General features: G+C 32.9%; 2 protein-coding genes across 7 annotated transcripts in view; one reads left to right on the top strand and one right to left on the bottom strand.

The window, feature by feature from the left end:
• LOC120628375 (solute carrier family 12 member 4) overlaps window positions 1-26856 on the top strand; it is a 415818-nt gene that overhangs the window by 169668 nt on the left and 219294 nt on the right. The gene's annotated exons all lie outside the window — the stretch shown is intronic.
• Window positions 205-25140, bottom strand: LOC120628415 (monocarboxylate transporter 9-like). Its single transcript, XM_039896778.1, has 8 exons — window positions 24761-25140; window positions 13767-13893; window positions 11166-11588; window positions 10298-10643; window positions 9324-9471; window positions 5156-5300; window positions 2940-3131; window positions 205-1244 (listed from the first exon to the last, which is right to left on the bottom strand). The coding sequence occupies exons 1-8, from the start codon at window positions 24878-24880 to the stop codon at window positions 1105-1107; spliced, it is 1641 nt and encodes a 546-aa protein (XP_039752712.1). The 5' UTR covers window positions 24881-25140; the 3' UTR covers window positions 205-1104.

The following is a 26856-nucleotide window of genomic DNA, read 5'->3' as shown; positions in this document are numbered from 1 at the left end:
CATTACAATAATTAATATAAAAAAAAACTACAATAATTATCCACACACACAAAACGTTGAACGATTTGAATGCGTTATTTTCATTACATATATAGCAATTTATATATATGTCTAGAAATGCTATAGTGTTTTCATTTTTTAAACTATATTAGTAACCATTCTCGAAAATTACTCAGGTTTCTCCTACGAACGGGTTTTTTAATGTGTTTTAAAGTCTGTAATTTTTGCAAAATAAGTGACTTTAAATTAAGTGTACAACGAGGACAAAATTGATTGGCTTAAATAGCTTAGCTATAATTGGAGTGAAATAGGGATATATCACATTAATCCAACGCTACGTTTTCTCGCACACATTTGCTGATATAAGTTTAATATTACGGTATTAATCTACATCAATATTTACTTCAATTATATCTTAATTTATTCATCATTTCTTATTTATTCATTACCATAATTTCTTTTCCACGCTACTTTGCCATTTATATCGGTAAGGTTCGTTTGGAAAATAAAGACACTCACCGCAAAGTTCTTGCGAGTGGAAACTTACCAAGGCAAATCACTTATGCTGCACATTTTTTTTTCTTTAAAAAAGCGGTCGCTATCTATGATAAAACTTCTGGCAAAGTTTTAACTGGCGAAGTTTTAGCACTTTATAAGAACTGAAATTGGAAACGACACGCAGGCTAAGTGAGGTCGTGTATAAAATAGGAGTTTAGGATAAAGAGCTTTTAGAATAGATACCCATACGATTGTTATCATCAAACATTCTTTAAAATGCTTGCTTACGCGTTGAAATTAAAGCACACTTTAATGCCAGTCATAAAATGTACCTTACGTTTTAAGCGCACTTTATTTAAGGACTTTTAAGTTCCATGATGCATAATTTAGCGCTTCACGTTTTTTTAAAATAACCTTAACATGTTCATATAATTAGCTACCCTAATGCGCATTAAGAAGTTTAACTTCACAAATATGTGTCAAGTATATTTCATATCTTTGGATATCTTCAATGAAGTTTACGTCTAGTTTTACGCCTCGCACTAAGATCTGTCAATAGTCTTGAACAGTCTTGATTTGAATCTTTTCTATATCATAAATATTATATCACGTCTGTAATCTAAGCTGTCTTCGTTTCACAAAAAGTATGATGGCTTCTACGGTCCATGGTACAACGCAGCAGAAGTTGCAGACTGCCAACATGACAAATGCGATTGCATAACTTCCGGTGTAATCTCGTATGAATCCTGAAAAAAAAAAAATTAAGTAATCCAGTCAGAAATTAGGAGATCAGTAGAAAAACCCGCCTAAATGATAAAGTTTAGCTAGTTTAGAAACAGCTAAAATGCAAGTTGGAGTCCCAATGTACACGAGGGTTATTTCCACAGGGGAAATAGATCTCATCAAACGATTTTAAACTAAGAGTTTCGTGGTTAATCAACATTTCTTAAATATAGTTCAACGTCCCGTCGTGACTACGATCCATGCAACTGGGTCGAAATATCGACAAATCCAAAAATATGATCGTGGTATGTAATCATCAAACGAGTCGTGAAGAATAGGTGGATACATATTACATGTCACTGTGGCGTGGGGTGATCACTTTAAAGAAGCTATGTCAGCGCAGTGGTCATTCATCATCACAATGTATATGCTCCATTCGTCAAGTTAAAGTATCATAAACATCAAAATATTTAGCTATCAACTGGGCTCACATTAATGTTGAAGTTTTAAGTTGAGATATTATTTTGATTAAATCCCTCTTATCATTGCTACATAATTATTATTTAAACAACTTAAACACTTATAAAACTGTACAAGAATGGAAATGGAATAGTATGATAAGTGCAAGAAACAATATTCAACAAGTACTGAACCGGAATTTCCTACAGTTCCAAATTCTGCTTATACTTCTGAACAAGAAAGTGTGTTTAGCGAGCTCTTTAATATTAATCGAGAAGTTGAGCGAAAGTCTTACAACTTTCTCAACACAGCTTCTGAAGTTTTGCTCAAACAAAGCTCTATATTTATAAAACTTATCATAATTTTGATGAGGGCACGATGATGTAAGATACTGCAATGTTTGCCTTTCGAGAAGAACTTTTCAAAGCGACTATAATTTTCTCTTATGTGGTCAGCATTAAAATGACACTTAAGTGTTTTTGGTGAATTAAACTTAAATAAATCAAGGGTAACATTGATTTGATATGTGACTAGGATTTGTAAGCTCACTGACAGATCATAGATTCGATTTGCAACTATTGACAGATAAGACATGTTTTCAAAAGTGTGCTCAGGAACTATTCGATTTGGCCCATTAGTTTGCTTCCTCTTTCTTATATACACTGCCTAAATCTGGTATGGCTTCTCAGCTTGCGATTTCTTTAGTACCTATATATAACGTAATTTCATTCAATTCTAGTAGTAAAGCACGCCCCACCTGAGACTGTATCTTAATTTAGGTCAATTTGAATAAGACGACTGAAATGACGGTGGATCTGTGAGCAGTGAAGTAGGTAGATGCCATGAAATGGAAAAATCCAAATTTTAGGGTAGGCAGAACTTTTGTGTATGTATGAAGTGCACGCCACTGAGTACAAGCGTCTCCGGAATGGTAACTAGTATATAGTAATGGTTCAACAGATGAACTAAAACTCACGGCTGGACTTCAATGGAGAAGGGTAGCGAAAGACAGAACTCGATAAAAAATGCTGGAGCACGCCTATGCCAAGAGGCACACTGTATTACGTGACGTTGAATGAACGGATGAATGATATGAAATATACTTTTATTGCACACCACAAAAAGTACAAAAAAAAAGAAAAGTATAACAAAAAAACGTATACAATTTTATATTCTTGTTATTCAGAGTAAAGGGCTAATTATTATTATTACTATATGATTGCATATATATAACTTTTGTATATAAAATAGACGCTTACCAATCATAGGTCCAACGGTAAGGCTAAGTGCTCCGGCCAGCAGCATGTATAATCCATAAGCCGGTGGATACCGCTCAATGGGTACATGTTCCGCCATTACTATCGGCTGTGCTATATGGACGAGCGATCGTAGCGCTCCTAAGACCCCCGTCAGTGCAAGCAGGGGCAGGTACGTTGTGAATTGGATGAAGACTGAAAATATAATTTACAATTTCAAAATTTATAACCCGATTTTTTTTTTTCATATTTCCTTATATTCTTAATGGCGATAAAATTTGACGGCCGACTGGCGCAGTGGGCATTGACCCTGCTTTCCAAGGCCAGGGGTTCTGGAAAATGTTTGTGTGACGAGCATAAATGTTTTTCGGTGTCTGGGTATGTGTATATGTATATTCTAAGTATTTACGTATTCATAAAAATATTCATAAGTCATCTTAATACCCATAACACAAGCTACGCTTACTTTGGGGCTAGATGGCGATGTGTGTATTCTCGTTGTATATTTAGATATATAGATAGATAGATAAATTCTTTATTGAACACAGTTAAGGGATAAAGATATATTGAAAACGTAAATACAAAAAATAAAAATTAAATAATAAAAAAGAAAAAAGAAAATGATTATGGAAACGGGAACGATAATTTATTTCAAATTAAAAAAAAAAGAAAATTTAATAAAAATTATCTACTGTCCATTGCTTTAGGAATTATATGCTTTATGTTTGTGCGGATGCAAACTGCAGAATTAAATTTGCCTGTACCATATTACTAGCTGTTGCCCGCGTAAAGAGCCATTTACATGATGCAAGTTTCTTGCCTGTTGCATACAATAAAATTGAAGCAATAAATTACCTGCATGGTCTAAACAGTACGTAACATTTTGATCTTTTGCGCAAGTTTTGCTTGCCAAAATTTTCTTGGTGTAAACAGCACATACAAAAATTTCTTAGGCGTTTCTTAGTTTTTTATTTTGTTTGTAATTTTCTTAGGTCCCAAACCGTCAACTCTAAATTCTTGTGCAAATGCTACAAGTGCAGCATTACGTGCATCACGATTCTTGTAATTCACATTTTCAGTGTCCCACAAACTCTCATGACTGCGATAAATCTCAATAAACTTTATTAAGTCAGCAGAACCAAATTTTAACACTTTTTGACTCATATTTTTTAATAAACTGACTCTTTACAAAACCTTTCAACACTTCAATGAAAAATTTGACAACGCAAATACGTGCAATACTTGAAGCAACCTGCCAATGAATGGTACACGCACATAAAACTCTCTATTTAGACAAGTCAAAACTTGAAAGCAATAATCTCCTAAACATTATTGTATTGGTCTAAACAGAAGACATTTGCAACTATTTTTTGTCAAGACTTGCATTCAATAATTGCGTTCAATTTTTTTACTTGTATCCACGTGTAAACAGTTGCGTACAATTCTTGAAGGGCAATTAACGCACTTAATTTATTGCATTCAATAATTGCACTTGAATGCTTGTACATTCTGTATCGTCTAAATCACTCTTAAGACGTCCGCGTTTATTAAGGTAATTTTACAAAAATTAAACACACCCACTTTCGCATTTATTATAAGTAAGCCCGGCACACTTTCAATCATCGTTTACCATCAATAGTATTGAACAGTTTAATGCTGAACAGACGCGTTGGACAATAGATGGCAGTAGTGTAGTAGCACAGAGGACGCTACTGCCCATTCTCCGTAATCGGTTCCCTTATTCACCTCACGGGAAGATAAGGGCAAATATTTATTTGTATACTTAATTATAAATCAACGTAAAAAACCCAGTTTGCGAAACTTTAACTAAAACGACAGTCCGCTCCACCCTAGGCTGCATAGTCACATACAATAACTCCCGTACTCACAACTTTTTTGACAGTTGATAACTTTTCAAGGCCATACAAAATGAAAGATGAATACATATCCGCTGCGTTAAGCATTTCCTACGAAGACGTTTTAGTAACCAAAGCACAGTTTATATTTATAATTTTTATTTTAACAGTTAATGGTTTAAGCAGTAAACGATCGGCTTTGTACAGAGCATCACTCCGCAGGGCATGCAAAGAATATGTCTGACAAATTGCCGCCTTGTCCCCGTTAACCTGTTATTATTGTTTAAAAAAGATTTAGAAGGATTTTATTAAGCCGTATACCGAGACAGGAAGTGAGCAATTTTGCAAGTAGGTAAGCTTTACCTAGTCTAAATAAAGCAGCGAGTAGGGCGCCCGCGTAGAACATGTAGCGGCTGTTCATTCGGAAGAATTGCCCCGACACACCCAGCAGCAGCCTCGCCGTCATGTCGGTAGCGCCCCCCACCGCTATAATGTTCGCTATCTCCGCCTGAGAACAAAACATAAAAGGAACAACTCATTTAAGAGCAACTGCTGAAGGCTGAAGCTAGTCACCTTAAAACCCAAACGGTTAAACATTCGGTAGCCCTAGTATAACTTTTGAGTAAACAAATAAACTAGCTAAAAAATACAGTTTATAATACCTCAGTAGTCAATGATCAATTGGTTTGTTTTCCACCAACTACACATGGATGTTTGTGTTCGAAAAAGTAGCTACAAACTATTCCCATAAAATTCATATAAATATTTTTTAATGGATTGGACTTTTTTAAAATTGCGATTTCTACAATGTTTAAATTTATTTTGACTTAAAAACCAAGGATATGGCAATAACCCCACTCCAGTATATTAAAATGTCACACCCTTTACAAATTATTGCGTCTATCTTTTATTATACACATTACCTCTACATTAATACTTTTAAAATCTAAAAGTAACATTTAATAACCTTTTTTAATTGAAACACCTTATACAGTACGATAATGAATATAACAAATTTATCACCAAGATATCTCCTACAATCTGTTTTAAAATGTTTTTGAAAACAATGGCAATTTACACTTTTTAAAGCGAGCAAAGAACTTTAGATGGAAGACGATTTATCAAAAACTGCTTTATGAAAAACCAATATGAAAGTGAGTGATAAAAATTGGCGACTTGCGACTGACGGTGTATATTCTAGAATCGAGATGATTGTTTTCCCCATGTAGTAGGTACAACTATGTTTGGGCTCTTTGTCTACTTGTATTTTATGAGAAGAACAACTGTCGAGAATAGATACACGAGTTTGTATAATATACACTCGCAAGCCTTATTCTTTTTACTTCATTTGTTTTGTGTCGCAGTTATTAACAATTATCATCATATTTCCTGTCCAAGGAATTTTAAATACATAATGATCAGTCAAACGAATTGTAATTAGCGGGGTTTTTTATCCTCAATATGCAATGTTTTCCAATTATTGCGATGAATTTTCAATGCCAATGAGTTAAGTACGTTTTTACGTTACGTAACATTTGTGTTTCTCTATTTCGTAAAATAGTTTTATTGTAAAGAAAAGAGATATAATTTTATTTTCTTTTTAGTTTTTTATGTTTACATATTCAAAGCAAAGAGTTTCTGTAATGTCTCTAGGTATATATTAAAACGTAAAGCAAAAAAAAATTACCCTTTTTACGAGGATGGCGCGGACGGAGCAGTATGAAATTTCCCTCACTTACTAGTCTCATAGAGAAGCAGTGCAGAATAGGTACTAATCTTTTTTTTTTATATATGCATAATAATTACTTAAGATCAATTAAAATAGCATTAGTTCCACATTCTACACACACGCATTGTATACTCATTGTTATTCAATGCAAATTAACAGTGTCAGTGACAGTGCCTTGGAAAATCTGTGATAATAGAAGTATATCTGTGATAAAAGTTCATAAAATCTACCAAACCCCTTATCAACCTTTTAAGGATGAAATTTTGGACTAGGATGACTGAAAAACATGCTATTAAAAAAACAAAAAAAAAATTAAAATTTATTCTCACGATACCAAATTCTGTACCATTGTATGGTATATATAACATTTTATTCGCACGATACGTCCCATTTAAATGTATAACAATCCATCCAAGCCTTATTATGTAAATAAAGTAATAGATATTGATAAAATTCTGTAGGTATCATAATTTTAATTAAGTGATGTCTAACTCCATCTCACAGTGGTCGATCTCGTTTATATTAGTTTATGATAATATTAGACTCCGATAGCCATGCTGAACATATATTTATGAAACCGGTTTAAGATGTTCTAGTGTTGAGATTATAAAACAAATGGGTTAAATAAATCGTCCTTTACTTCATCTTTTTTTTTTTAAATCGTACACGTGGAATTTCTCATTTCTCATCAAGACTTTATTTTTATTTACGGGTCATTCTATAAATAAAAATAAAGTCTTGTTTGTGTTGCCGAAAAAGAGATTTTTCTGAATGTATATAAAAGTAATAAAAAATTGCCATTTTATAAGTAATAAAATGTATCCGTCTATAATATGTTTCTCTTCTAATCTCCGAAACTTCATTGGGATAAAGCTGATTTTATAACGAGTAACCGACTATTATATGGATTAGAAAGGGTATAGTATACTTTTAGTCAGGAAAAACAAATGGTTCCCACAGGATAGAAAAAAAAAAAGTATTGAAACAACCAAGGATAACGCCATATAAAATAGCCATTATAAAAGGAATATTTTGTGGGTTTTATTACATTTAAAATCTCTAGGAAAACTAAAAACAATCTAATCTCGATCAATCTCAGTATTTCTTAAAATATTTAATAATCGATTTGGAATTACGACCAATTAGCGATCACTCATCTAACAACAGCCCATTACCAGCCCACATAAGGGCATGGATCTCTCAGAATGATAGGTTTAGGCCGTAGTCACGGCCAAGTGCAGAAGCCGTTGAGAAAATTTTGGAGAACTCCCATGCATGCAAGTTTCTTCACGATGGTTTCCTTTACCGTTGAAGCAAGAAATATCTAATTGCTTTCCCCCGGAAAGAAACCCAAAACTTTACCCACTACTTATGAAGGCTATTTCCGCTAGCCACATATACATGCCATTCCTACCACGGAACCCAATATTTTGTAACATTATACAAACTATTTATTCAATGACCATGGACCTAAGTCGATTATAAAAAATGTTCATTCACGATCAAAATAAACAACAAATTATAGGTATGTTATAGGTACGCACGGTATTAATTTACAGGTTGGTAATATAAGCGTGTTGCATAATAATAATGGAATAACCAACTTGTTTTGGATGTCATAGCGAATTCCTTAAATTTTTTAGCACGCCCATCTTTCTTTTAGACTTTTTTTTTAATAGAAACACGAGAATTTACGATAAAAAAGAGTAATTTAATAGAGAATAAAATTCAAACAAAATAAAAAACACTTACTATTAAAATTAAAAAGTGATTTTATATTGTTATAACTCTTAGGAGAAAAGCATTGATTTCCGTGTTGGGGATCAAAAAACTATATTGTCCAGCTATAGGTTAGATATGAGGGTTTCATAATTATTGTTTTTAACTATGCAGACACTTTTATATAAATAAATACTTTAAAAGAGTAAGGCACAGAAATTATTTAGTCAATTTCAAAAGATACTTTGTGCAAGAAATTTTTAAATATTCAATAAGGTAGGGACTAAGTCTATTTTTGGGAGCACATAAGTTTTAATAAGGTCATAATTCAAGCCTAAGGGTAAATGTTTACCTATTGTCCTCATTCATACGACCACATAATTATATAGAAGTTATGTCAGATAAAAAGAATATTTAGGTACATACTAACTTGATGGTTAACTACCAACGACTAGCATTTTATTTAACAGCGATGGAATTCGAACGCGTGACTTCTTGTTTATAATGCTGACCAATGCCACAAATGTCATCGAATAATAATGCAATGTATGCAAATATAATCATACAAAGTGGTTCTCAACAACCTAGGAAGCTACGGGTTGTCACTATGAAAACAAGTTTTGGAAGATTATATTCTATTTTCATTAAAAACAGTTACAAGGCCAGTTCATCAACATACACTGTCCCTTTCTGTAAAAACTTCACGTGCGTGTGAAAATCACACGAACAAAGATTAGTACGGTCCTAAGCCCTCTAGAACCAAGATCAATAATTTACTACATATTATGTAACAGTATTCCGTTACAACATCTGGCAGAGAAATAGACCGGTTTTAGATTTTTTCTGATGTGAGTTTAACAATATTGAATATAACTAAATATGGAATATGTTATATTCCATCATTTTTATTTATTTTTCGGACGTAAAGCACGAATTTTACCTTATAAGATTCCACGAAAAATAAGACTTCGCGTTCATTGGTTACCTACTAATAATTCCTGAGCGAAGTCTTATATTTCAAGGAATATTTTAACAACGACAGCACCTTAAATATATTTTAGAAGAGGAAATTTTGGTATTTACCTTACTGAGATTATTTTTGTCCAAAAATAACGGCTCTAATGTGAAAAACGTAAGGTCAGCAAAAAAGGTCAATGCCATCCCAAATATTATATTGTCGTATACTAAGTCCTTTAGTAGCGTTAAATCTAAATATTCAGCCACTGTTTGCCTGCAACAAAGACAAAACATATTTTAAGTTTTGCAATGAAGAAGAAATCTTTCTGTTTTAATTGTCCGTCACTTCGAAAACCAGAATATGATATATTTTTGACGTGACGAAGTCTTATAATTCCATGGAGCCTACTGCACGCACGAAAAAACATGACGTATGCGGCGTTACCTCGCTCTGAGGCGTTCCATTCAAGGCTTGAAGTGCAAGCGAGAGCGCAGAACGAGCGACAAAGAGGCACAGTCGGCCTCCGCGTTCGACATCTGTCTCTCTCCTACTTTAGTGAGCGATGCGTCCGCGTGGACAGCTTCTATACAATAATACATGTACTTGTTTTCGGCAAGGATGAAGTGCAGTGAAAAGTGAATGTGGTGTCAATTGTTTATAGCAACGATAATATCTATCAATTAAAAAAAATTAAAATTTTCTTTTGAAAAATGCAACCATTCCATCAGTATTTTCTTACGACGTTGTCACGTTCAACTATCGTCAGAAAGCCGACTTTACAGACAACCAATTTTTTATAATAAAATTATGACTGTATGAATAAAATGTTTTAGTAAAAAGGTTTTCATTAGTCATAACTATTGCTACTACAAAATAAAAGAAAATATCATAAACGTGAAAGCTTGTGAGGATTAACAATACTATAACTCTGATGTATCAGTTTAAATAACACACATATTAAAAACCATAAAGGAAGTCGGACAAAAATCTGTCATCTTCGTGGTTTTGCTGTGCTGTGCTAAAACTGTAAGAGTTATTGATGGATCATATAAAGTTAACAGTATAATATTATATGTGCGGACTAATATCTTAAACCTACCATTTGCCTTCTTTATTCTTGATAATGGGCATCGGTTCCACAGCGATATTTCCAAAGTTTCCTAAACTCGACACTGAAGCTGCTTTATACAAATTCTCCATATACACATTATCATGAGAATTGAATTTACTATTAGTATTTTCACTTGGTATTAAAACGACAGGAATGCTCAGTCTTCTCGAATCCGTTAGCTTTGGTATAAATAATAGACCAGATTCTTTATGGCAGTCTGTACAGTTTCTTGTATAAAGATTTTGAACTGATTTCGTTTCTTGCTTTGTTATATTGCTTTTTAAGAAGTCAAACTTGTCATGGTCTTCGTCTGATGCAGGCGTAGGTGGGATAACTGTAACATTTATAAACTTATTAAAAAGTTTCAAACAACTATTATTTCACATTTCCTTCACTTTCTATCTTTTTACTCTTACTAGATCACTTTTAGTGATAAGGCTGTCTTTGCGCCATACTACTATGTACTATTTTTGTTTCTTTGTAGTTATTGTTTCTTTGTGTTTTATTGCAATATTTTTTTACTATTCAATTCTACTATTTTATTTTAGAATACCAGACAATGGTTCTTATCTGGTTCGGTAGTTAAAAATCTCAAACTCTACGGATCAGTCTAAAAATAACGTGATTCGCTTCCACAAGAAATATTGTAATAAATATAGCACTGATACCAGGCGTTAAAACTAAGGTTTAGTTATGCTACTCTAAAATTAATATATATAGAAAATAATTTTTCCAACAAGTTTCTTAATATGATAACTTGTAATACTTATTACTTGTTAAGTCAAGAAGAACTTTCTGAAAAGTTTTAACAAGAACCAGTATTGTTAAAATATGTGTGGGTAAAATTGATACTTACGTACAATCTTTTCACATGACTTCACTCGTTTAACCATGTGCCATTGCACAGGATGCATTACCAGAGCACCAAATATACTATGTGCAGAGATAGCACAGATAATTGCTAAAGTTCCACGGAATCCATATTCTGTTATAGTGTACTTGATGAACAATGGATACACCATTGTTATCATTCCAATTGATGCTTTACACAAACTTAAATAAAGAACTTTTTTCCTTGTAAAGTAACTATTAAAACTTGTGTAGGATACGGGAATGAGTAATCCCATTCCCAGACCTTGTAAGAATCCATTAGTAACGATTAGTTGTGTTGTGGATGTCACAAATATAGCAAGAAATGATGCCAACGTATATATAAATGCGCCAATCAGGCCAACTTGTCTGAGCGAAAGTTTTTTTAAAACTATGTTCGACGAGAAACCTGAAACAAAATACATATATATTTTAATAGCTTAACAATAGCATTATTTTAAGCAATATTCTATCAAGAATTATTAAAAATGTAAACTTTAAATATTTTGGTTAGTTTCATATTATATTAGCATCGAGACTGACGGTCTACCGCTGACCCAAGTATATATCGCAAAATGTACTTTGTGGAGTCGGACGGATAAGGAAATAAAATGTTCAAAATCCAGCTAAGGGTTTACGCTTGAATGGGGAATGAAAGTTTGTATGAGGTTCTTGTTATTTATGTATATTGAAAGGTATGATTTAGCTATTTTTAAAAAACAATTCTTTAAAGATAAAATCGAGGGCGATACTTTGTTATCATTTATCACAATACTCCCACGATTCATCTTAATCTATTTAAAATAGCAACGTTTTATTTTATGTTTCTTATTACATAAAGATTTAATCTCAAATAAATTGTTGCGAAAATATGCTAATTATTTATTATATGCATATGATTATTTAAGATGATGAGTTGTACCTTCTAATTGTGTCTGACTTTGTGACTCACATGACTGGGATTTCAACCTATCTTTGAACCGAAAGGTGGCGGTAATTCAATCAACAAAACCATTCCCAAGAAAGCTTGAAGGCAAACAGGTGGTCAGTCGCAAAAATAAGCTTTCTTTCTATCTTCTAGTTTAAAGAGGATATGTTGTGCCAACAGAACCCAACAAGGTAGAAGAGTATGGAGAAGGTTATCTAGGGTCGGTAATAGATGAATTATGTACGAGAATGCATAATACCAATCGTAATTAATTGGTGGGTAGGTACTTCCCTTCTGTTAATTTACTATCGTTACGATGTAAAAAAATTATATTTCCTAAATACACAGTCAAATTACTAAATAGGATTGATTCAAAGGAAAATGCTTATTCATAAAACAAAGTAAGTATTAAGTTTTCAAACATCTGAGGTATTTTTATAGGCAATATGGACTTCCGCAAATAACCATTCGACTCAATTTTGTCAACAAAAACAATTATTTCTTTTTTTTTCCATTTATCGAATCGATACCATGTCATATTAACAAGACTATACCATTTTTCAAGATATAGCTAATCTCCTTTCTGAGGAGCATTAAGCAAGAAAATTCGGACTCTAAGTGGCAAGTAAACATGGCAAGTTTGGATAATCAGCAGTTTTTGTAGACAATGTCAACACCGACACACAAATTCCATTATCAGCTTCACAACGATCTAAGTTTGTTAGGCTATATTATATATTTATATCATATTTATATACTTCAACAAATATTTAATGTAATGTAAAATAAAGTTTCCAGCTCTTATACAAAATATTATGTAGTAGAACCTAACGATATATATAATTATACTATTTTACTGTTATTAAATGAAATATATTATGTGTATCTAATAATACATTTTATTTTCGAACAAATATAACGTTTGCGTGACAACTAATCGTATCCGAAGTCCGAAGTAAAAGATTTAGCTTATAAGCTACTGTAGTTAATTACGTAAAAATTATCTTCTACTAGTAGGTATTTTAAGTCTAAATGTATAATGATTTAAGATTTCGTAAAAGAGATTTTGCTCAAATACTAGTAAAACGAAAAAAATAATTTATGTTATACTTTTACTCAAAAAAGAAGTATTAACGTCTTCTCACACTATATTTCCTACTCGTGGCTCACGCGTCTAACACTTCAAACAATGCGTTGTGCCACATGACAGAAAGCTCACATTTCGATGTTGATTAAAATAAGTATCAAGTCGAAATGGTTTGCGAAGGCTATAGCGAAAAATGTTTAGGAGACTTGCCCTTCGACTCCTAAGAATTTTTACAAGTCTAAGTTAGACCAACTAGAGTGTAGACTTTTTATAAAAAGAAAATTAACACATTTTTTTATATCTCTCCTGCAATCACACCTATTGGTAAGTGATGACGCAGTTCCAGCATGCACTTAACATCTTGATAGGGGTAAGACAGTTACATTAAACCCATACTCCTAATCGGTTTCTCCGCGTACAGGAACGCTAAATCGCTTGTGGCATGCGCTCACCGCTCACCGCTGCGCCACAGATGTCAATAAAAACCTCCAGACAATTGAATAGCTTCTTGAAAATCTGTTGAAAGTTGTCTTACGCTTTAACATTTAAAGGTTACAGTTGCTCCGACTTACCAGCTATAGCAAGGGTTACTTGAAATACTCCGTAAACCACTGTCACTGCTCCAGTACCGACGCCTAGTTCATCCAGAAAATCGTTGTAAATAAATCCAAATACGGGCTGATGTGCAGTGCCAGCAATCTGTAGAAGGTATTAAATATTAATTACTAAAGGTCTGTTCGAAATTTAAAAATAATCATTTCAGTTAGGCCTAGTTTATAAGGACTTTTGAAACGTCGAGTCAGTCTGTTTGTATACTCTTCCACCGATTCGAAAGGCCGATTCTACAGAGAAGAGCCGGCAAGAAACTCAGCAGATTGCTCTTTCAACATCATTTTACAGTTTTAACATAATCTTTCTTGTTAGAGATGGAGAGCGGAGCGCCCTGCTTCCAAGCAGCCTTGTCGTTAAGGATTAATTTATCAATCGTATAGTACCTAACTACGATTTATTAAATATGTTTTAACACATTGTTTAAACTTATGCATTCATGTGTTATTTTTATGTGTCCATGTTGAGCAGTATTTATTCCTTTCTATATTTAACTCAATGGTAGCTTTTGCCATCGGTCTCGCTCGTGATTCTTTTTCTAAAAGTAATTTTTCCAATCTTGTGGAACAGGACTATTTTGTACCACCTACATGTGCAAAATTCAATAATGATCGGGTTTTATAGATAAGACGTAATAACAAACAATAGTTGTTTTTACTTTACAATTATTTTAACTTTTAAAACTCCCATGCGCATTATAATAATTACGAGTAAATTATAGTCGGAAAGCAAGTATTACTAGCTGTTACGAAAAGGTATTTCCGTTTGAAATAAGAGCAAGTCCTCATTTCCCGTATATTATTTTTTAACTTATTGAAAAGTACAACCAAACCTTTTTATATAACAATCCAATCACAAATATAACGAAAACCTTGTATGCACCTTTATTAACATATTGTTTGCACAGAGGACAGATTTGGCGTAGTTATATAACCTGTCAAATCTTGATCGTTTTCGACCAATGTTTATTTATCATTAAATAGTACCAATGATTTTTTCAAGTGTTTATTCTAAACGTAATTACATACATAGACTGCTAAAATTACCATAACCCTTCTTATTAAGTTTGCATTAGTTCGGTAATTTTTTTTTTATTTACCTTGTTAATTTTAATAATAGTTATATTTTTATTGCATGTCATTGTTAATCAATGTAAGTGTAACCAATTAATATAAAGTAAATATGAAAAAGTCTAGATAATTTTACTGATTAAGTATCGAAATAGATTGTTTAATTAAACTTTGTCAATACCAAAACATGCCATACCTCTTTAAATGTAGTTCTATTAAATAAATTAAGCAAGTTTATTCTTGTAGGAAATATTTGATTTAGTAATTTATTTACTTGTACAATTTCGAAAAAATCGTAACTAATATTATAAATTCAACAAAAGTAATTAAGCAATCAATCAACTTGAGTTTTGTCACAGAGTTAGTTGAAAGTACGGAGAGCAAAATATGCTTTTTATTTAACCCAGAAAAGCAAATAGTTCTCGCGGAATTTGTAAAAAAACTGTAGCCAATGATGGTAAATTACGCGGCGGGAAACAGGTAACACTAGATAAGAAAGAATAATAATAAAAATTCAAGAAATGAACCATTCTGTATATGGTTGCAACAAGCTGACTTCTGGAAGCTTTCTAGCTGTTATTTGTAACAATGACTCATGTGATTTTTGCAAGCCTATAACTATTAGTAGGTCTCGTATAAAAAAATGAGAAATGTCACCAACATCCGTTTTAATTAATTATTATTAACATAATTATTAATTTACTACTACGTGATATAAATGACATGACAGTTGACAGTAAACGTCAAAAATTATGTGTGGGCACACCGTTATCACAGCTCAGTGATTTAATAGCTATGGGAAAAGAACAGCAAGTTTATTAGAAAGATAATATTATTAATAACGGTGTTGGTAGAAAAAAAATATCAGTAAATTTTTACACACTTTCTTGCTTTTTTGTTCCAAATTTTACTGCATTATATGTAAATGTATATATATTATTAGTATATGTATTATGTGCAAAAATTTAAAGTTTATATCTGAGAAAGAAACTTTATATTTTTGCGTAAACAAATAAGCTTAATTATTTAAATTAAATGTTGACCTAGATTTTTTATATCTTTGTTTACATCCAAAGCAGAGCTGTTGCCTTCACCTGATTTAAAAAAAAGTTTCCACAAACTATTCAATCAACACGTATAAAAATTCCAAACAAACTTATTAATCACAGATCAATATCAATGAACACCATTTGCCTCATTAAACGAAAGTATTTGGACGTGTTAATAAATCAATATATGGTAATTACGCGACCAATGACTAATCGATGTAATATCGTACATACATTGTTATTATATAACAATGTATGTACAATGTTAACAATTATTCGAAATATATGTGTTAATTCATTATTTAAGCGTTAAGCATAGGGGATGAACTGAAACCCGAAAGGTCGTCCCTTCTAGCAATATTATTTTTATATTGTTGATACCCTTGAATCAAAATTCCTTCCAGATTGAACCTGTTACTAGGCGTGTCAAAGTATGTGATACAAAAATGTGGTTTTAAAAGAACGCTTCATTTAGCGATGGTAGTAGGGTTTTGAATTTATGTTGTACCCACGTTTGGCATAAGGTGTTTAATAAGTTGGACAAGCACATTGGCTCATTTTTAAGACTGATTAACATCTCCCAAACAAATACACATCATTCGTTTCCTATTCTTATTTGTTAGATAGGATACCTCTCTCATAAAAAACAGTGATATAAAACATTGCTGCAATGTTGAGTTGGCTGCTAAATACACATAGAATGTTACTAAACGATCCAAAACCCGAAAAGGTCCTCGTTAACTGTAGCGGAGATCCTATTCCAACCTCAACCTCCATAATGATAACATGAAAAGCGTCATGTTACTATGTTCTTGCATTGGCACCAAGGTTATAGTTTGCAGCTCAATAGGATGTCATTCAGTGAATGAATAATGAATACACCACAGAAAAAAATACAGAAGAATAGAATAAACATAAAAAGGTTTGATATACAGTTCTGGAAAGTGCTTAAAATGGATAACGTTTGGACTCTTAGATAGATAATTGAAAGCTTCTAGAAATTAATACAAATTCTTAATCTTAATCTATAGAGGATAATATACTTTGTGGCGAAACCATGGCTCTAATCGATGTTGTTTCTATTAAAACTGGGTATAAATTAAATTTCCATATAAAATGTAAACTAATGATAAAATTACAGCAATGGCGAATGACACCAGCGCCCAGAGGGTTCTGTTTGAAAGAAATAAATATTTTGTTGTTGTTTTCAAAAGAATCATATGATTGATGATTTTTAAAATCTGTGCTTTAAATAAATGTCGAGGTTTAAAGCTTCCTCCAATTTTTCTATGGATTTCTACTTTGCAACGTTGAGAAAAGACCACTTTTACTTACTGTACTACTACTTATATAGATTATATTATACTTATAGATAGTAAATTATTCTTATACTACATAATATACAAATATTATTATAAAAGCGCAACTTTAGATGGTTTAATTTAGCTACAGCGTATAATGTCTCTCTCAGGCTTCAAAAATAAGGGAGTTTCTTAAAGGATGAAAGCTAGAATGGGAAAACTTGACACTGTATGCAGATGGCTGTAGCGGGCAACCTCTATTGGTTTAATAGAACGTTAATCATAAATATTTTGGATTATGAGTTTGGAATCATTCATGTTTTTTACAAAGATTAAGAATCTTACCCGATCAGTTATCAAAGAATCTATGGTTTGAATAAAACATGATCACTAGTCACGGTGAAGGAAAATATTGAGAAAAAAACTTTACTTCCTATAGTTCTTCTTAGTGTTCTCAAATGCGCGTGAAGTCCATCAATCCGCATTTTAAATTTTATTTGAAATATACTACGGACAATACACAAATCGCCATCTAGCCCGAATGTAAGCGTAGCTTGTGTTATGGGTACTATAATTACTAATGAATAATTTTATAAACAAGATACATAAATACTTATAAAATACAGATAAACACTGAAAAACACTCATGTTTATCACATAAATATTTTCCGCATGAGTGGGAATCGAACCCACGGCCTTGGACTCAAAAAGTAGGGTCGCTGTCCACTGCGCCTATTGGCTGTCCAAATTGTATGGCCACACCAATGTAGGTGAATATACGGTAGTAGTAACACTGATGACGCTGATGCCCGTTCTCCGTTATATTCCTTGAGTCGCCTCCTACGAAACTGGCGGGAGGAGGAGGGTTCGCGACAACTGTATTCTAATCTACCGTCACCATACATCAAAGTAAGGCATATTATATTACTGCGCATGGACTGGGTCATTGAACAAACAATGGCATTCTTATTAATAAATATTAGAAGCAAAAATAAACTCGTTGTGCAGTTTACTAGGCTACACAAAATTGCTAATTCATTCAAGGGCAATTGTATATTATTTTATAACAAATTACCAAATGAAATCTTTGAGTTGTCTCTCAATAAGTTCAAAGTTTATATAAAACGTAACCTTACAGAAAAATCCTATTATAACATTAAGGATTATTTAAACGATAAAAAAGCTTGGGTGTGAATTGCTCTAGCTTCATAGCTTAATTTAAATTTACTGGAAGATGGTGATAACAAAAAAATAAATTTACCCGGCTAAGTTTGTTGTGGGCTCTTCTTAGACCAGGGCGCGTTTGGAACCCTCGTAGCTTTAGATTTAAGTTGGCGAACGAAGTTATCACCATCCCGTTACAATTATGTAAACAAATATGTATGAACGCTTCATAAGTGCCTGTGATAGGCCTACATGAATAAAGAATTTTTTTTTTTAATGCTACAACCTTAAGCACCGGATGGTGCTTTTTTAAACTACTGTGTCAAAAAGTTTTTAATTGATTAATAAAATTTATAAAAATTCAATTCATTTAAAGACGTAGGTAGCCCTGGCCTGTTTTACCTCCCTCGCGCAACGGTGAGCGCCGTGAATTTAAGGAGGTCTCGGGTTCGATTCCCGGCAGGGGAAATTAGGGAATTTATAAATAGCCTGACGGGAGACTTTGGCCGTGGCTAGTTATCACCCTACTGCCAAAGACGTGCCGCTAAGCGATTCAGTATTCCGGTGCGATGTCGTGTAAGAAACTGATTAGGCGTATGACTACCATACTCCCTAAGTCTGCAGTCAAGAGCTAACTTGTAGTGGAATAAAGTAAAGTAAATAACGTAGCTTTAACCACTAACATCACCCTAAAAACTAGGCTATGTTAATAATTCATTTAAGTTAATAGGGTATTTTGCTGCAAAAGCAGTTATGGAAACTGATAAATCTGCATAGATATATTCAATAACATGTCCAAGGAACACTCAAAGTATCAATAATTGGGTGCCCTTGGGTAAATATTTATATTCGGAATAATTGTTACAATGGTGTTTTTTGCCTCTGTGTAATATTTATGTTCATAGATAATTATCATGGCGATTGTATAATGTTGGAAGGGTCATTGGCTACTGGTGCGATGTCAATAAACTTGATATTGATGCGCATTGTAAAGTTATCTAACAGTAATTGTAGTATATCAACTTTACTACTTCTCGTAACAGTAACCGAGTCTGTTTCCTTTACTGAATCAGATAAATAATAATAGATTATTCTCAACTGCCCCGATCGTCCAGTACCTAGCACGTTCAAATACGAAGTCAACTGCAAAGTCAGAGTCTACAATATCCTTATTCAAGTAGGCTATAGGTTATTTTACGACAGTTTTTTAGTAGCAATGATTACCACATTGACCCAAATTGATATCGTGCTATGGTGACACATCTCGGATTGGACTTTGCCCTTTTATTTTCTGGTTATCAACTAAAAGACGATTGACAGATTCATTCATTTACATGGTTTCAGCGTAGATGGCGAGTTGGTATATTGGCTAAGTCTATGATCGTCATAAAAACCGAAGCAAAAAAATAATACCTGTATTTTAGAGTCATCGTCATCATAATGTCAACCAACGGGTTTGCCCAATCAGTGGAAGGTAATGACCGGTGCACTGCAAGGCACTCGTCTCCTCCCGCAATAAGAAGGGTTCATGCCTCAGTCCACCACGCTGGCCCAGTGCGGATAACTCTCAGGCATGCAGGTTTCTTCACCGTTAAAGCGAGTGATATTTTAATTACTTGAAACGTAAATATTCTAGAAAAGTTAGAGGTGCGTGCTGTGATTTGAACTCGGCCCTCATAAGTGATGCCGAAGATCTTACCACTGGGCTTTAATCATTTTAGAGTGCTTTATTATAATTAAATCGTATAATTTAAATTAAAGTAATGTAGCAGGTGAAAGCCACTGCTTCCCTTTTGGGGAACCGTCGATCCCCGTGACTTTTCGGAGTTTCTGTGTTAAGCAATTAAATTAACTTGCTTCAACGGTGAAGGAAAAGTTTTTGAGGAATGCAGGGTGCCAAAGAGTTCTCCATAATGTTCTCAAAAGCTCGTAAACATACCAAACCGCACTTGGCCAGCGTGGTGGACTACGGCCTTAAACCTTTCTTATTCTGAGAGGCGACCCGTGTACTGGGCCGGTAATAGGTTGATGGCGATGAATGTAGCACTAGAATTCGTTAATTCGCAATTTATTCGTTCTATTAGTAGCAATAAATTATGCATTATTGGATTTCCATAAATTATATTTTGCATATTAGTTAAATAAATGTTCACTTTAATCGTAGGTACCACATAATATACTATATAAGATGGATCACACGAACCCATTTAGTGTGTTTTAGACACACTAAATGGGTTCTCGAGAGTGATCAATCTAAACAAGAATATAATTAATAAATTATCATAACATCAATGAACAACTGATTTGTCAGAAATAATAACTAATTGGGTATTCACAAGTAATGTATATATTTTTAACTGACTTCCAAAAAGGGGAGGTTATCAATTCGGTTGTTTTTGAAGTAAAACTACTTTAGGCGCGACTAAGGAGTAACTCAGATTTTTTCTGGATTAACTCGGAAGTAACGCTTACGTCAGAAAAAAACTTACGTCAGACGTCTGTATAGTTCCCGCTATTTAAAAATAATAATTTGGATTGGTCGTAAGTATATATATAGTCATCCACGCTTATTGACTAATACGCCAGCTAGTGACAAATTTCATAATCTATTCGGATTATATATTTCCAATATTTTTATACGGATCAATTGTGAATAGCAAAGAGAATAAAAATTTAAACAGTTTTAAAAAAAAATATATTAAATTGCAAAGTTTTTTGAAAATCTCTAAATTCAAAATTCAAAATTAATTTATTTCAAGTAGGCCTAATATAAGCACTTTTGAAACGTCAAGTCTGTCTGTGTGTACTCTGCCAAATCTAAATATACTTCTTTATTTATTACTTTTGTTATAAATAAATAACTACCTCTGAAAAACATAAAAAAAAATACAAAAACAATACAATAAAAAAATTTGAAAAAATATTATTTTTATTGAGATCAAGATCTGTTGAAGGGATCCTGGAGAAATCGAGGGAACTCATCAACCATTGTAGGGACCAGCTGTCCGATTAGTAGCGATTTCATATTTTTTTAAGTAAAGTAAGTAGTTCCTTATTAAGGTGTATTGGTACGTTTGTTGGTTTTTTTCATAATTTTTTTTTTTTTTAATGTCCTTCTTTTTACAATGCAATCATAGGAGTCCAGCTTTGTTTTATTTTAAAGAAAAGCTTGAGGGTTGTCTGGGGTGGTACATACAACAAAGACTAAAAAGTTTATTCGGAGTCTGAATCATTGTTGCTTTATTAACTTACGATATATTTTTTGTACATACATATTTAATGGACTAGATTTAATGTGTCAACGGTAGATAAACTTGATTAGTTTTGACTTAATTAGTTATCTGTAGACATAAATTATTGTTTTTGTGGTTTCCATAGACAAGATTGCAAGATTTTTTTAACACTGAATAACTGATACATGATACGTGTATAGATAAGAGCAATAATAAAAACTATATAATTTACCTACTTGAAGCGGTGATAGCACAGTGGGTAGGACTTCGACTTCACTTTCGGGTGGCAGATTTCGAGTCCCGACACGCACCTCTAACTTTTATAAGTTATGTGCGTTTTAAGCAATAAAAATATCACTTGCTTCAACGGGAAAGAAAAACATCGTGAGGAAAGTGGCATGGCTGAGAGTTGCAAAATGTTCCCAAAGGTGTATGTAGTCCACCAATCCGCACTAGGCCAGCGCCTTAACCCCTTCTCATTGAGGGAGGAGACCCGTGCCCATTAGTGGGCCGGTAACGAGTTGATATGATGATGATAACTGTAACTGTACCTACTTTAGAATTTATTTATATTAAAGTTTAGAAGTATTTTGCCAGATTGAACCGGAATGGATTGCAATGTCTACATTGTATGAGATATCAAAGTTTATGATAATGAAGATCGAAGATGAACTTTAAACTTAACTTTAACTGATTACTCATTAAAATTCGGAGTTAACTTTAAGATAGTTCGGTTCAGTATGAACTAGAAACTACGGTTAACTTCAGGTCATTGTTGTGCTCAATAACAATCAAACCAAAAACAAATAAAATCAAAATTGCCTGCTCCGAATACCTACCTACTGTAAGTTATTTTTTTAATACAATCCAACTGAGATATGACTAAGATTATTAAAAGAATTAATTATTTATTTTTATATGATAATAGATGTTACCCGCAACTTCGTATGCATTTTTTTGGGTCTTAGGAGGAACCCTTTATTTTCCCGGGATAAAATGTATTCAATGGCCTTCTAAAGGATGCAAACTATTTTAATTGTTTTCTAAAATCGCGCGAGTTTCTTTAACCAGCATTCAAATTCTATTATCCATCTCCAGGATCGTCAAGATCATTCTAACGGTTCAGCCAAACGAAAGTAATAAATAACCCAAACAAATAAACAAGAACAATTTCGCATTTATAACACGAGTATGGATTTATTAGATGAACGGTTGGAATATAGTAGAAAAAAAACATCGAAAATGTTGTTATTTTTAAATTATTTGCTTTTTGCAACGATAAACCAAAGTAAAGTTAAAAAAACTGACGGTTGTATACTCGAATGAGCAACCCACCTTTAAATAAATTTGTCAACACTACTGGTTTTCAAGGTTCTAAGTTATTACTTCTGAAAATTACGGGCTTCGTTAAGCGAACGAACTTTCGTACAGATTGTGTACCTTCTTTTAATTTATTAACGCACACAAGATTTAAAAAGGATACTCTACTTTTATGATTTCAAAACAAGATCAAAAATCATATCGGAATTCTATTGTACAATTTTTTATTTAAATATTACAAATGATGACGCAGTCTACAATGGTTGTGGGCTAACCTGTTAGGGGTATGCCAGCTATACGAAACCTATGCTCCTAATCGGTTTCTATATGGGACAGTAACTAGTCACGGCCGAGGCTCCCCTCCCTGACCAGAACAGAGAAAATTCGGAAAAAATTAATTCCAAACATTTCCTCTGTCTTGGATTTAACTCGGAACTTCCGTTTATTTACGTGTGTATCACTGCGACAGAGAGGCCGTTGAATTCTACACAGCGCGGGGCCGAAATATTCAAATTGCTGATAAGTACTTAATACTATTGTGAAGATTGCACATTATGCAATACAAAATCTAATTTAAGTACGAGCCGGTTAAAAATCGCTATTTTTAATATTATATTAAATATAAGGAAACTCGTACCTAAGGAATTCATTGACTTTGTTAATAATACCTTTACATGTAATTTATTCATTACGCATCACATGTTGTACTTTTAGCATCATATTACATTATATGACAGATTACTGCATTTTCTAGCGCTACCAACATTTTAGGTACACAGTTGTCATTGAATTTATCTTTTTGTAACAACCCATTGGAAAATGCCTGGAAACATATTACGAGTATAAAATAAATCAGTTTGTATTTTCAAATTCACAAAATTCACGTTCTAACCTAACACGTGCTGATACAACACCATATCTTTATATTATAATGAATTTTATACCTACTCACTAAGTAATTTTGTCGATCATATGTTATGCAGATATATTAAATAAATTTTAAAATTAGATCTTAAACAAGATATACATAAAGAATAATATCAAACGAATAAAAAGCGGCCGTACGTGTGATAATACGTGCGCATTTTTATTGTCGAATGTGAATAATAATAATTTTTTCTCAACAGAAATTCCTTGAATACAATATTGTAGTGATTCTTTGGTATTCGGTAGACAGGTATAAATTTATTCTGCCCGCGACTATATCCGCATGGAATTTGTGTTCTCTTGAGAAACTAAAAAAAACCGTGAAAGAATTTTATCCAACGAGTTAATCCAGAAGGTGGTATGTGTGCCATATTTTATTCAATCCCATTTAGGCATTTCAACATAATTAAGTAACAATATCCACATAACTTCCACACATTACGTGTTATTGAATAGTGGGTTCTTGCATAATATTAAATTAATTATTACTAGTTATTAAGAGTTTAAATACCCATCACGTAATATTGTTTTATGAATTGTTTTATTTATTATTGTAAAAAAGAGAGGATCAGAATTGTGTTGAATAATTTTTAATACCATCGCTTAAAAAATTTCTCGCTTAAAATTACAGATTGTATGACATACCACCCTAAAAGGGTTACTTTTATAATTCAATAACAAAATTTCAACAATATTTTAATAATACAGCGTAAGATTGAAGTGGTTCTATAATCGCGTGCCTTATTTAAATATAAGGTAAGGTTTTATTTAGTAACATTAAACCAATGTATTACCAACATAACAAATTTATACAACCACATATCATATAGTATTTAGTTTTTAAAGTATACTTGATATAAAAGTGTATATACAAGTATAAAAAGGTTACTTACAAATATAACGGACAGTCCGACGCACACCACATACCCCCATCCGCCTTCAGGAGGCACCAGCTCATATTTCTTCTCATCACTATCACAGCTTCCGAGGCTGGTTTTACCTTGCGAACTCATTCTATTCTGCTATCGCAACGATTCACACGAGCCTTATAATCTATTACCAACTACCTTTCTTTTATAACACACCTTGGGGGGTTCCACACATAAGCCGTGGATGTGTTAGCTTAAGGCTTAATTCTTTATCGCCCCAATTAAAGATGCGCGCTGAAACAGCTGGCAAACAAACTATCGGATTTTCCAAACATAAACCAGCAAATAACTGATATACTCGTACTTAGTGCCAGTGTATTCATTGGCGCGCCACCGTGCGATGACTTACGGAGAACTCAACAAACTAAGCATTTTCATTTGCAACATGAGAAGTTTGCCTCATTGAGGTATTTAATATTTGAGAACCCGTCGTTCGTATCGTACGCGAACGGTGACATAATTTAGATCTAATGAATTAATAGAGCAAATTCATTTGGTTTCGATGCTAAGCATATTACATAATATTATTGAAAACAAAATGACCATCTCCATAATACAAAGACAGGTTACAGTACTGTTATATTTTAAGAAAAATAGAAATATAAAAACAAATCATTGTTTGTATGTTGCGTTTATATTTCTATGTTGATATTGGAAATAATTTGTGGATTTAGCAAGTAATTAATTTAGTAGGAAATATTTGTTCACATTTTGTTTTAGGTAGGTACGTCCATACTCCATTGTAATATTATAAATACGAAAGTGTCTGTTTGTTAGTTTCCTTGTTACCTATGTTCAGTTCAATTACTGATATAGAGGAAAAAAAGCATATAGAAATAATTCATCTCCGAAAAGCAACCGGCAACAGTTCCTGCGGAATTGAAAAAGTTATTTTACCTAAGTGGGTATGGCCTGACAACACACCACAGCGGTGCTCAACTCCGCATAGTACAACCCAGTTAGATACGTAGGTATAAGTTTTAAATCGGAAGCACAATATAATCCTATTAATATTATATGAGAATGTTTTCGTGTTGGATGTTTTTTACTCAATCACGCAAAAACGGCTGAACGGATTTGAATAAAATTTCGCATGCATGTAGCCTTTGACATGGAAAAGAACGTAATTTACCTTTTATCCCGATTCCTTAAGTTAAGTTTAAGACGGAAAATTGAAAATTTTTAACGAGCGAACTTTAGACCCAATTCTGAAGTCCACGCAGACGAAGTCGCGGGCAGAAAGAAAAAGAGGAATATAATCTTTATATAAAAAAGATACTTACATCTTTAAAGCCTACCAACCCGCATTGGGAGATCGTTGTGGGTCTTTGCTCTAAAATCTTCTCTCTTATTAGAGAGGAGGCCTGAGACCAGCCCAAAGATAAATATTATAAGTATATAATGTCATATAATATCATATAATTAGTAAATTGTCATAACTGCATCATGAACATATAGTTTAGGTAATAGATCTTGTTTCTAAGCAGTTGTTGATAATAATATAATTATTAGTAATTTGTTTAATTGTTGTTTTGTATGCAATAAAATGTATATCTATTATTTTATTTCTGTAACCACTCGACCTTCCTGTATAGATTGGATTGAGAAAACATCACTACTTTGTAAGCGTTACTTTGCGGAAATCCTTAGTAAAACAACTATAATAAGATTTCTTTGCTACCATTAAAATCTCTGTAACTTTATATGTAAAGTGTGCTTAAATTTTTTTTTTTTTTTGCAAGAGAATTGGTTAGGATGTTATATTGCAAATACCTCGAGCATTTGGTAACCGAAACCCTTGGAGATTGTTGGATACTGACATGGAGACGGTACAGAGAGTATTCTCAGTCAGGCGAATATGCAGGCACGTAAGGTTCGCCTGGTGTTTAGATGATGTGAAGTTCACCCAATTTGTACTTTAGTCATTATGCTTGATGTTTCAGAATTTGCAAGGGACTGTAATATTACTCTTCTTACCCTTATGCCATGAATTGCCAGTATCTAACTACGAAGGTTTCGGTTGTCAAACGACCAAGGTAGTCCAAAATATAAAAGGCTTA

This window comes from Pararge aegeria, chromosome 2 (genome assembly GCF_905163445.1).
Source record: "Pararge aegeria chromosome 2, ilParAegt1.1, whole genome shotgun sequence".
NCBI classification, from domain to species: domain Eukaryota; kingdom Metazoa; phylum Arthropoda; class Insecta; order Lepidoptera; family Nymphalidae; genus Pararge; species Pararge aegeria.
The sequence above is the reverse complement of the archived record's forward strand: the minus strand, read 5'-3'. Positions and strand labels throughout refer to the sequence as shown.